Consider the following 12807-nt stretch of genomic DNA (forward strand, 5'->3'; position numbering starts at 1 on the left):
ACCAAATACTTGTCAGAGCACTTCCTAGTACCTTTGATCTTCCAACAACGATAGGTGATGGTGATTATTTCACCTTATTGACACAGAGAGAATCATGGCACAATGTCACACAGGAATTTAGTGGCAAGAGTCAAACCTGATTCCACCAAAACTCCACACCAAGTTAACTTATTTTTGCTAAAAACTACAAACTGGTCTCCACTTCGTTCTACAGAAAATAACTTAGAGCTGGTTGGTGTTTTAAGGCATGAAGTAGCAATTTCAAACTAACTTACAACAGACAAAGACAATTTAAAAAGATTTTTTAAAATCTCTTCATCACATGTATCGAACTGATTTGTGTGGTCACCAGTTTCTTCTTATAGCCACCACCAAAAATTTGTGCATGGGAAAATCGGCAGTTTCTTTGAAAATTGACAGAAACATAGGTGAAATCTGAATGCAGTATAATTTTTTTTTGGTAGGACTGAAATACGTATGCTTTCAGCAGCTTAAATGAATGCTATGACTATGCACTACCCTTTAAAACAAGAACTTTCATTAAGATTAGTAAACTTGCTGGGCATGGTGGCGTTCAGCTATACCCCAGCACTTTGGGAGGTCAAGGCAGGTGGATCACCCGAGGTCAGGAGTTCGAAACCAGCCTGGCCAACAATGGTGAAACCCCGTCTCTACCAAAACTACAAAAATAAGCTGGCGTGGTGGCGTGAGTCTGCAATTCCAGTTACTCGGAAAGCTGAGGCAGGAGAATAACTCGAACCCATGAGGCAGAGGCTGCAGTAAGCCGAGATCACACCACTGCACTCCAGTCTGGATGACAGAGCGAGACTCTGTCTCAAAAAGAAAGAAAGAAAGAAAGAAAGACAAAAAAAGAAATGATTAGTAAGCTCGAGGCATCTTTCTTCTTCAATTTTGTATCCTCCCAAAGTGCCCAATACTACTGAGCATGAGGACCTAAATAGGCTTCAAAACTAGTTTTGTTTTTTTCTTTCTTCACTATTTAAGAAAATGGAGTTTGATGGGAAATCACGAGATTTTAGTTTAAGCCAATTTCCACAATCTTTTTAGACTCTGTTCTTTCTTGGCATTGTTGCTAAAAGAGTCATTTGGACAGTTAAATACTTAAATGTTTGGACATAGAAGGTTTGGTGTCATTTTGTGGATGGTACAACAAAATTTATACATTGATTTTTTTCCCTTTTCTTCTCTTATTTTACAGTTATCTACTGTTTAGGCTGCATATTAAAAGAAAGACGCAACATTTTATCTCCCAATATAAATCATTTTGAAGTTACAAAAACACACACAAACATTCATCACAAAGAGAGGACTGTTATGTATCTATCTAAGTACATCGCTGCTACAAAGTATGAGATCAAACAGCAAATCCTGTATAAATGTTTTATATAGTAGAAAGAGCTGTTAAAGTTAAAAACGTCATTCAAGCTGTAGGAGACCAACAATAAAAAGTTCAGATAGAAACAATTTACATATGATGCTAAATGTAATCTTACTTGGGAGTTTTCTCTCACAAATTTTCAGTTTTGTGAATTAAAAGGCTGCAGCTTCTAAGTATTCAGTCCTACAATTTTCGTGAAAGAACAGAAAATATTTCTTTCTGAAACTAAACGGGATGGCACACATATGTTGCAATGAAGGCATATAACAGCTGTTGAGGGACTGGGAAACCAATATATTGGAATGGAATCCATGATGGCTAGATGCCAGACACACAAGCAATCTAAGTTCCTGGGTAAATATTAACCAAGTGCTTAGGTCTTTTTGCAATCTAGGTGTAAAGAGAGATGCCAACTCAGAGTCTCCAGGGAGTCTGATGGTCTTAAGGAGGCCAAGACTGGGTTTTCCACCATTTTAATCCAATAACTACATTCCATTATTTCACAGATTAAATCTGTGAAGAGCAAACCTCATAGCTTCTCTTCCATGTCCTGTCTGCAGTGGTTTTAACTTTAATTGATGGCAAAACTACTCAACCATTTAGTCAAGAATACCAAGTAGTAGGGAAGAAAACTAGGTGGAAAGTGAATGATTCCAGGTGCAAAGCGTTTGGGAGTACGTATACAGAGAAGCAAGAAGTCCTCTCAATACGTAGTAAAACTTACCAGGAATGGTATTGTTTAGTGTAACTTTTCGGTTTGTCACTTGAATATTAAATGAATTACAAATGTTGATAGAATCATAATTTTATATAATACACCAAGAATACTGATTTCCTGTGATTTTTTTCTTTAAGTGTCCCAGACCATGAAGCTGTACAGGAAACTGGGAAGCAACTAAGGGTTAAGAGGCGAACGAACTTGGTGTGAAAAGAAATCTCAAGGTTCATAGATATTCTCTACACCCATTCACAATCTCCCATTTTCTGGGTATTCAAGGCCTCTGGTTTCTCTAATCCCTTTCTTCAAGTCTTGGCAGGATTCATTTTTTTTCCCTCTCTGGTAAGACGCCTTTGATATTTTTCAAATCCGGTTTCACCAGCACAGAACTTTGACATTTCGTTTTGCTTTGTCTCTGGAAGACAAACTCCCTCACTCATCCAAGCGACATCTCAAGTCCCTCAAAATTCCCAGGGACAAGAAAATTAGGTACTATGAATTCTGCCTTCCAAACAGCATTCTCTGTTCCGCTTGCAATGTCGATATAAAGGCAGGATTTGCTTGGGCAGAATAGGTCAAAAGCTTATTGAATTGCACATGGAACACAGCCTGCTTGCTCTCTTATAGCGAGAGGCCATGAGAGTTGCTGGGTCAAGGGCATGCATTTCAATGTGATCAGTCACTATACGTTGGCCATGCGGAGTCGCAGTATTTTGGCAATATTTTTAAAAACCAGGGAAAGTTACTGTGCTGTTATAATCCAAAGGCTGGTGGGGTTTTCTTCCCCACCGCATCTCCACTAGCGTGATAAATTAAAGTACGTGCGCTAGTAGAGAACTAACCTCTGGGCAACTTAAGCCTAGTCTTCGCAGCGTACCCAGTGTGGAAACAAACGAATCAGAGGTTACTAATTCTGGAATGTTAAAAGTGGGCCCCGATCGGCGTTTACTCCCTTTGGGAAATCCTATACAATTCTGCGCGCGAAAGACCCACCCTTGGTGAGGCGCGAAAGCCGAGAAGCTTATAGTCAAAGCCTCGCTGACAAATCAAGAGATGACTCCGCATTTAAAACCTTCCCGAATAGGAACGCGCCAGAGGCCGGAAGCTACGCCACGTGACCAATCCTCCTCCGCGGCCATTCCTAGTGAGGCAGTAGGCACCGCCTCTGTCACATTTCCTAGCTCCTACAGCGCGGGACCGGGCGGAAACGTGCGACAGGAGGCGGTCCCACCTAGCTTCGGAGTGTCACTAGAACTCGCGTCTTTTCCAGCAATGCTTTGCAAGTACTTCACCGCAAAGAACTGCCGCAGACTTCCGCCTGGGTGCCAACCACGTGATCAGGCGAGCGTTGGAGAGGCGTAGGTCCGATTACACTAGTTCACTCCCCGGGCTCCGCCAGCCCAGCACCCACCACGGCGCGTGACAACGCGGCTCGCGGCGGCCTCCGCCCCGGCGCGCCTGCGCACGCGGCTCTCGCGGTGTCTCGCGCTCAGCCCCGCCCACATCTGCCCCCGCCCTTTCCGCCCCTCCCTCCCCCTTCACCCTGTTTCTCGGCGGCGGCGGCGGCGGTGGCGGCTCGCGCAGCTTGTTGGCTCGCTATATAAAGGAGAGAAGCGGGCGGACCGGACGGCTGGAGCTGCAGCCGGTGGCGGCAGCGGCGGCGCAGGGAGCGGCGACCGGTGGTGGTTTCCCTCCTTGGCGCGGGGTGGGGAGCGGGCAACGCCCCCCGGACCCCTAAAGGGTCGTGGCTTTTTTTTTTTAAAGGCGATTCTCGAGGTTTTTAGCTGCGGGAGGAGTGCCCCCCTCCTCCTCTCTCCGCTCTCCCTTACTCCTTCAGGATTGATTTTGTTTAAAATTTTTTCCCCAATCTTGTGGTGATTTGGGTCACCCTCCGGGTGTTTTAGTTTTTTTTTTTTTTTTGGTTTTGTTTTTATCTTGTTTTCTTGGGGTTGCCCCCTCTTGTTTGTGTTGTGTGTGGAAATGGCGAACTCGGCAAATACAAACACCGTGGTAAGGACGTGGTTCGGTGGCCGGCGGGGGCTTCGTTCAGGCGGCAGCAACGGCCGGACCGGGCGGGGGCGGGGACGGCGGCGACTCCCGGCCTCGACTCTTCAGCCGTCCGCGCGGCCGCCGCCGCCGCCGCCGCCGCTTCCCGCCTCGGGCGGATCGGGCCGGAGCGCCGGGCGGCGGGCGCGGGGGGGCGCCGAGGGCTCGCGGCGCGGGGAGGGCGGGGGCGCCGGCGGGGCCTGGGGCAGCCGCGGGCCGGGCCGGGCCGCGGAGGCGGTTGGGCCCGGGCGGGCGTGCAGCCCCGGCCCCAGAACCCGGCCGCCGGGAGGGAGGGCGGGAGGGGAGCCGCCGCTTCCCCGCGAGGGGCCCGTCCGTGCTGTCTTGACGAGGGCTCCCCGAGCGGCTGCAGAACAAAAACCGTGTCTGGGGAATCGGGCGAACCCCCGAGACCCACCGTGATCCACTTTAATGCAGTGGAAGAATAATGATTACTTTGGGGGTTACTTAGGTTTTTTCTGGCTGTTGTGCTTTGGGAACCTTCACTGGGGCCATTTTATGTTTAAAAAAAGGAGGAAGGTTGGTTGAAAAGCACTTATCTCAGTTCCTTCCGAATGGGTAAAATGGCGAAGGGGAAGACCCCCATCGTATCTTCGACTAGCAGAAGCACCAAAACAAACAAAAAAAGCCTGCAGTGGTCCAAGTGTCCCCGCTTTCGCCTTGAAATTTACCTACTTCTTCCCGTTGGTCCCTTTTTGGTTACTTGAGATCACGTAGGTTTGCAAAAAGCAGTCACATAAATAACCTTTTCAGTCACCAACGCAATGTGATCACTAGTCCACCCAACTCTTATTTTTATGATGACAATAAAACACGTTTTTGCCCTGTCCCAAATGCCGCAGACCAGCCCGCGGCCGCCCGACACCGTACCGTTGGCGACTCGGGTCGATCCATCATGGCTGCGGCCGCTTACCCTGCTTTTCAGTCCCTGAGCCTTGTGGTCCTCCTCCCTTTGGCTGCCCTGTTTATATAGAGCCATTGCCGCTCTCTAATATAGACTCTGCCAGGATGGGAAGGTGCTTTTCAGTACTACGTCACCGCCTCTCCATTTAAACACCAGATCCGGCTTTAAATAGTGAGAGCTGCTGAGAGCGGGGCTGGGAGGTGCGTGCTCCCGAGGCGAGAGCCAGACGCGTGCAGAGCTCAATTTATTTCTAGGTCCTTTTTTCACGCTGTAATTTCTCATCCGTCGGGGGCTGCTTTCAGAGCCCCAAGTTTTGGTTTTGTTCCTAGCAGCAGCCAGGATTTGCCTTCTTTGTTTGCTAGGGGAAATATATCCGAATCGCTGTCCCTTTTTATTTTGTTTACAGTTTTCAAAATTTATAATTTAAAACAAAGAGTTTTAGATAAGATGGTCTAGCCGTTTTTCTTGTGTGCATTATTTTCGGGAATTTAAAAAACTGTTTTCTACACGAAAGTGTTAGCTGCAGAGGACTCGGTTTTGGTAGTGTTTTGTTTAAGTATTCAAGAAATATGTTAGAAATATAGCTCCCAATATTACATTATGTTTTCCTATAGTAAATATAAAAGACACGAGGCTTTTCAGAGAAATAGATAAGTACCTAAAGCTTCAGTATAGGACCATTTATGTGTATGAGAATCATGAGTAATTAGAGGGAAGAGACATGCTGCAAACTGGATTAAAAAAAATTCTAAGTAGAACTTTATTGCCTTGGATATTAACATGGATATCCGGTGTAAAAATTATTCCAATTTATCTTCCAGCATTGCATCAGGGAATTAACATTTTTGAAGGAAACCTTCTAACAAATCACTTAATGCCACTAGTGGCCCTCTTATTTACCAGTTCTTAAGTTTGAAATAACCTGTTTTTTAAAAATCAGGATAAACCTGAATTGTATTTCGTGATAGAAACTTTGCCTGAAATATAGCGTAGAATTTTAAGTAATAATTTAGAAATTTCTTGTTTCGAATACTAACTATGTGCCCACATACTTTTCAAAAATTATCTTGAGAGCTTTTCAAATTGTGAACAATTCTGCTAAATTACTTATTAGGCATGTATTTTGTGAAGAGTACACATTTCCCTTCCTTCAACTATAGAGCTTATGAAGCTGTTAAGTGGTCAAGTTGTGAGTTCGTTAAGACACAAAAATAAAATCTTAAATAATGATTCATTAAGTAGAGAGTACTAGAAGAAAGCAGATTTATACCTATACGTGTCTGGATCTCCAAGCAACAGGTTTTTAGAGGTAACTGACTTCAGAAACACCAAAACACCGTCTAGTTTACTGAAAAGCATACATATTGTCAATTTGAGATTGATATTCCCAATTTAAAATATATTGCCCTCCTAATGTCTTGAGGAGTCATTGTTGGTTAAAACACACACACACACTTTACAGAGATACTTTTGTAATTCAGTTAAGTCACTTTAGGCAAGATGATGTCCATAGTCAGATATACTTTCCTTATATATAGAATTAGAATGTTAAAGTAGGGACTATAGAAATGTGCATTTTACAGATGAACAAACTTCAAGAGGAGGATTTGGCAAAATAAAGCAGGTTAGTGAGTGAAACAGTAAAGCAAGAACCCGGATATTTGAATTGGTTTTCTTGTAATGAGAAGGACTAAATAGTTTTTAATGGTTGAGGTAAATTGTACTGACAAACTCATTTGTATTTTGTTTGTTTTCTGATACAGGGTCTGGGCCTGTCACCCAGGCTGGAGGGCAGTGCTACAATCTTGGCTCACTGCATCCTTTCCCTTCTGGGCTCAAGCCATCCTCCCACCTCAGCCTCCCAAGTAGCTGGGACTACGGGCACGTGCCACTATTCCTGGCTAATTTTTTGTATAGACTGAATTTCACTATGTAACCCAGACTGGTCTTGAACTCCTGAGCTCAAGCGATCCTCCCAAAATGCTGGGATTACAGGTCATTGCATCTGGCCTCATTATTTGTAGTTTTCACAAGACAAGGACACATTTTCTTAGCAGTTCCCCTGTGTCACAGTGTTGCTGATAAGAGATGGTAGTGAAACACATATTTCTGTTTGAAGTTTGCTCATGAGAACAAACACTTAGTTTTTTTTGGTAGCCATTTAACCTTAAGCAAGGTGTGAAACACAAGTAATGAGAAGACATCTAGAAAGCTTGTTAACCATAACTCTCTGATAATGGGTAGGATTTATAACCTGGCAACTCTAGTTTTGTCAAGGCAGCTCTAGTTTTGTCATCTGACATGACTTCCTTTTGTCTTACAGGTTAAAAATAGGATATGGATTGAGCTAATTGTTCTATCTCCCACCTTGTAGTTTTTAAAAAATTTTATTTTTTGAAAGTTCTTTCACATCTATTCTCATTTTGCCCATTTTACCATTCAACCTTCTAGAAGCCAGCTCCTTTACTTCCCGCTCCTCCTCCAAGTAATACCAACAGTGCTAATTATAATAATAATAATAAACGTTTAGAGGGTTTATGTTCATTATAATGTTTCATAGCATTATCTGGGCAGTAGTAGAGGAGAAATTCTGGGAAGGAAATCAGTGTACCTTGTTTCTTTGGGACCTTGAGACCTGTCATTGCGGGTGTGTGAGTAGTTTAATGGTGTAGCTTGAAAGTACAGACTGGGTCACACAACAGAAGTTAGGTGATTTTTAAACCTGAATGTTCATTAGGTTGCAGATTATTACCAGGCAGATGACTCCCGGACGTAAGATTCTCCAAAGTCTTAAGATTTAGTGGTGAGGTAGTAAAACATACAACAGAGTTCAAACCAAGCATGGAATAGTAGAAGCCAGACGTAAGCAACCCCTGAAGCTGTTATTGAACATTACATTAGGTATTTTGACTATAACATAGGAAATTATAATTGAAAATTGTATGGACCTTGTAGGCATAGGGACCTTCTGTTTATGAATTGCATTAATCTTAAAATTTTTATTAAAGTATGCAGTCATCAAATCCAGTTTATGGCAAATCATGGTGGTCGTATCTTTAAATTCATATGTAGTTAGTTGGCAAAATGACTATTATATTGGTTTTGAATTATACATTGTAACCTGTGAAAAACTGTCTTTATCAAGTCTTTTATTTTTCCTTTAAAGCCTAAATTATACCGATCTGTGATTGAAGATGTCATTAATGACGTGAGAGACATCTTTCTGGACGATGGAGTGGATGAACAAGTACTGATGGAACTGAAAACCGTAAGTTTGTCTTTTTAAAAATATTCCTACCTTTTCACCCCAAATCATTTTCTTTTTTTTTTTTTTTTTGAGACGGAGTCTCGCTCTGTCACCCAGGCTGGAGTGCAGTGGCCGGATCTCAGCTCACTGCAAGCTCCGCCTCCCGGGTTCACACCATTCTCCTGCCTCAGCCTCCTGAGTAGCTGGGACTACAGGCGCCCGCCACCTCGCCCGGCTAAGTTTTTGTATTTTTAGTAGAGACGGGGTTTCACTGTGTTACCCAGGATGGTCTCGATCTCCTGACCTCGTGATCCGCCTGTCTCGGCCTCCCAAAGTGCTGGGATTACAGGCTTGAGCCACCGCGCCCGGCCCCAAATCATTTTCTTTAGTCAGAGATGAATCTGTAATTTTTCTGTAGGGTGAACGTATAGTTTAGTGAAGTGTGCTGGTTTTAAATCCCAACTGTACCATGCATTCTTCCTCTGACCTTAGGCAGGCTACATTTATATTTCAGTTTCTTTACATGTAAGATGGAAATTGGTAGTATTTACCTTATAGGTTTGTTTTGAGGATTAAATGGAATAACCATATAAAATCTTAGCACAATGCCTGATAGTAGCATTAGCAGTTATTATTGGATAGTTAACATTCTACATTTTAGGGTCTAATTACTTGACATGCCTGGAAGAGTTTTCTTTCTTTTTTCTTTTTTTTTTTTTTTTGAGACAGGTTTGGGCTCTGTCGCCCAGCTGGAGTGCAGTGGCACAATCTGGACTTACTGCAACCTCCGCCTCCCAGGCTCAAACCATCCTCCCACCTCTGCGACTACAGGCACATGCCAGCATGCCTGGCTAATTTTTGTATTTTTGGTAGGGATGGTTTTCACCATGTTGTCAAGGCTGCTTTCGAACTCCTGGCTGCAAGTGATCCTCCCGCCTCGGCCTCCCAAAGTGCTAGGATTATGGACGTGAGACACAGTGCCCAGCTTTAATCTTGCCTTTTTTTAATGGTCTTAATGTACCTGTATTCTAAGTGTGTTTTAAGTTGTAGGGAGTAAGTGCTTGATAAAAGAATTTTAGGTTCTTGAAGTAGACCCTTTATGTAGGCCAAATGTTTTAAATATATTTTACATTAAGAGCTGGTTTTCTGTATCTTGGATTTAAGCAGAAATATTTAGTTTTTTTATTGGCAGTTGTGTTTTCCTTGCAGTGTAATGACTCATGAAATTGTGGACTATTTTTGCCCTGTTGATTAGAATAGTGGTTCTCAAGGTATATAGTTCATGGAGTCCTGGGTTCTCCCCAAGGGTTCTTTCCAGGGGTCCACAAGGTTGACTAAATGCTCAAGTCTGGAAAATCATAGTTTGCCTTCATTCTTTCAAGTAAAAGTTGTATTCTGTGAGAAAAGTGGCCAGTTAAATTCATAACTCAAGCACACAGATGCTTTTCCTTGAGATAACTGTAAATAAGCAGCAGAAATGCTGTATGCATACTTCTCATTTCTGAATATTAAAAAGATGTGGACTCAGTGTTGATACTAAGAAATTTGATTGTTTGATATTCTGTAATGAAGTGTGTTTACATTCGAAAGATCCATATAATTCATTGAACTTGTATTTTCTGAATGTCCAATGCATAATGTTGGAAAATTCATTCAAAATGCAAGATAAATTAATGAACTTTAACAGTATGAAAAGTTCATAGTTATATGGTTTCATATTCTGCATTGTAACTAACTTGTAAGAAACTATCACTTAAAAGTACCTTTTCTTTTCCTAACTACTTAACTGTAGGAAGGCAGATTTTCTTTGTATACCTCAACCAAAACAAAGCGAAAACACAGGCAGATATGAAAATCTAGCTATTTTCCTTTAAGTCGTTTGTCATTCTCACTCAATTTTATTTACTAAAATATGACTATTTTCAGAAAACTGTTATTTATATTAACATATAATGGATCCATTATTTCTAAACAAATTAGTAAGCATTAAACATTTGTTATAATTTCTGTTACTATAAATATAGGGGGGTGTAATTCACATACAGAGAAGCTCTTTGAGGGTCTCAGTAATTTTTTAAAGTGATAAAGCATCCTGAGGTGAAAGAGTTTTAGAACTGCTGGTTTAGAAGTTGAGTATTAAGCTCCTTTAAGTCTATGTACAAATAAATAATCACAGTTAATAAATGTTAAGGAACATTTGTTGTGGTGTCATTTATGCAACATAGGTTTAGAGGCTGCAGCTTGGCAACCAGTTTATTTTACGTAAAGCAAATCTCACCTTGATTGTGGTGATGAAGTAGGTCTTGATGTATTTATTAATAGATATCTGCAGGAAACTTCTCTAGAATTTTCAATAAGAATATTCTTGTGTGAGGAGTTTCAGACCAGCCTGGCCAACATGGTGAAACCCTATCTCTACTAAAAATACAAAAATTAGCTGGGCATGGTGGTACGTGCCTGTAATCCCAGCTACTGGGGAGGCTGAGGCAGGAGTATGGCTTGAACCCAGGAGGCGGAGGTTGCAGTGAGCTGAGATCGTGCCACCTACACTCCAGCCTGGGTGACAGAGCAAGACTCTGTCTTGGAAAAAAAACAAAAACAAGAGTATACCTGTGTGAGTTAAGAAAAATATATAGGTGTGAAACAGATGAGCAAATATGTATTTACCTTGAGAAAAATGTAAGGGTTACTAATAGTGAAGAGTAGGTATCTAAAAATACAAGTGTAAGAGTGCTAATTCTGAGACATGAGTTGGAAGAAGAACAATATAAATTGTTCAAGTAGCATGAAGTAACTGAGGGATGTGAATAATTAGAAAACAAGCTTATTTTGTTTCCTTAGTGTAACGTGGAATGAGATTTTTGCAATTTATGTTATACTTTTATAATGGTTGTCCTTGTGGTTTCGTGACCTTGTATAGAAAATGCAGCATTTTTAGGTGTAGAAAATCAGTTCTAAAGATGTTAGGTAATTTTCTCTAGGTCAAATTCTAGTGGTCAGTCTGGGTTGTTATCTACTCTTGCTTTTCATAATGAAAATCTGGAGAATTTATTTTTCCTATCTTTAACAGTAGAATCGAGACGTTCTCTTGAAGAGAATGCGCTATCTTTGAGACCAAATGTTTCCACCTCCATTTTTATTATATATGACTTTTTTGGTACATATTTTATAGGTAACACACTGATTTTTAGTTTAATACTTAGGTTTTAATGGCAAAAAATGTGACCTACTCAACTTTGAATCCCCAGCTTCTACCGCAATGTCTGGGCATATGTGGTTGGCATTCAGTAAGTATTTGATTGAACTATTTGATAACAGATATGGCACCTGAATCTAACTGAACAAAATAGTGTAATATTCTTGTTGTTTTTAAATGGGCCATACTCTTCTATCTGGGTTGTATTGAAGTTAAAAATAAAACTGTTAGACTAAAATGAGTTTATTTTAATTCTCTGCACTGAATTTCTTGAGGATCTCATTAGAATTTCTAGAATATGCCCTAGATTTAACAGCTGGACAGCCAGCATTGTCCAATAGAACTTTCTGCAGTGATGAAAGTGTTCTATATCTGTGCTCTTCAGTAGGGTAGCCTCTATCCACATGTGCTTATTAAGCGCTCAAAATGTGGTTGGTGGAACTGAGCAACTGAATTTTTATTAATCTAAACCTAAATCACTACATATGGCTGATTGCTGCCATATTGGACTGCTCAGGTTTAGACATTCTTGCTTAATAAAACGAACTTTAATTTCGTATTTTATGGTTTAGAAACACTGGCATTATTAGCTCTAGCCCCTCTCCCCACTTTTTGGGGCCATTTTACAAACTTATCAAAAGCTTGTATAAGGCTATAAAGGAGGCAGTGGTGAATTAGATTGAGGACAAAGATGAATGATGAGAATGCATGTAATTTGAGGGTTAATGAGGTAATGCAGAAAGGGAGATGATAAGAATATTTCAACCCAGTCGTCGAGGTTATCTCTTGAACCACTGCGGGCCTACGTTAATGTGTAAACTATGAGAGGTAGAAAAAACAATAAAATACAGCCCTGGTTTTCAGTAAATCTATATTTGAATATAAATGTGTTTTGGATTGATGAGTGTCTATGGGTGGGAATGACACTGTAGAAATTCTCTTCAAAGTGAATTATAAAATCAGCCGGATTTCTAGATTTTCCAACCTGCCTATGTCCAGACATCAAGTTCTGTGGGAGATATAAAACATTTTTTCTCTTTTTAATAAAACAAATGAAATGAGAAGAGTTGCCTCAATTGGAAGTATATCTGAAATTCAGTTTATCTGCCTCTGGTTCAGATTTCTCAACATTGGCATTATTGACATTTTGCACCAGTTAATTCTTCGTTGCAGGGGCTGTCCTATTAATTGTAGGATGTTAGCAGCACAACTGGCCTCTGCCCACTAGATGCCAGTAGCACCCTTCAGTTGTATCCAGAAATGTCTCTAGACATTGCCA

General features: G+C 41.3%; 1 protein-coding gene across 2 annotated transcripts in view; it reads left to right on the forward strand.

The window, feature by feature from the left end:
* Positions 1-1273: 1273 nt before the first annotated feature.
* The window catches only part of GTF2A1 (general transcription factor IIA subunit 1), a 48410-nt gene continuing 36876 nt past the window's right edge, over positions 1274-12807 (forward strand). The window contains exons 1-2 of one of the 2 annotated variants that reach the window (XM_050798643.1): positions 1274-3475; positions 8252-8353. In XM_050798643.1, the coding sequence (XP_050654600.1) occupies positions 8339-8353 (15 nt within the window). In that variant the 5' untranslated portion in view covers positions 1274-3475; positions 8252-8338. Of the gene's footprint in view, positions 3476-3662; positions 4128-8251; positions 8354-12807 lie in introns of those variants that run through there. The other variant, XM_050798642.1, reaches the window with a different exon arrangement.

This window comes from Macaca thibetana, chromosome 7 (genome assembly GCF_024542745.1).
Source record: "Macaca thibetana thibetana isolate TM-01 chromosome 7, ASM2454274v1, whole genome shotgun sequence".
In the NCBI taxonomy this organism is placed as follows: domain Eukaryota; kingdom Metazoa; phylum Chordata; class Mammalia; order Primates; family Cercopithecidae; genus Macaca; species Macaca thibetana.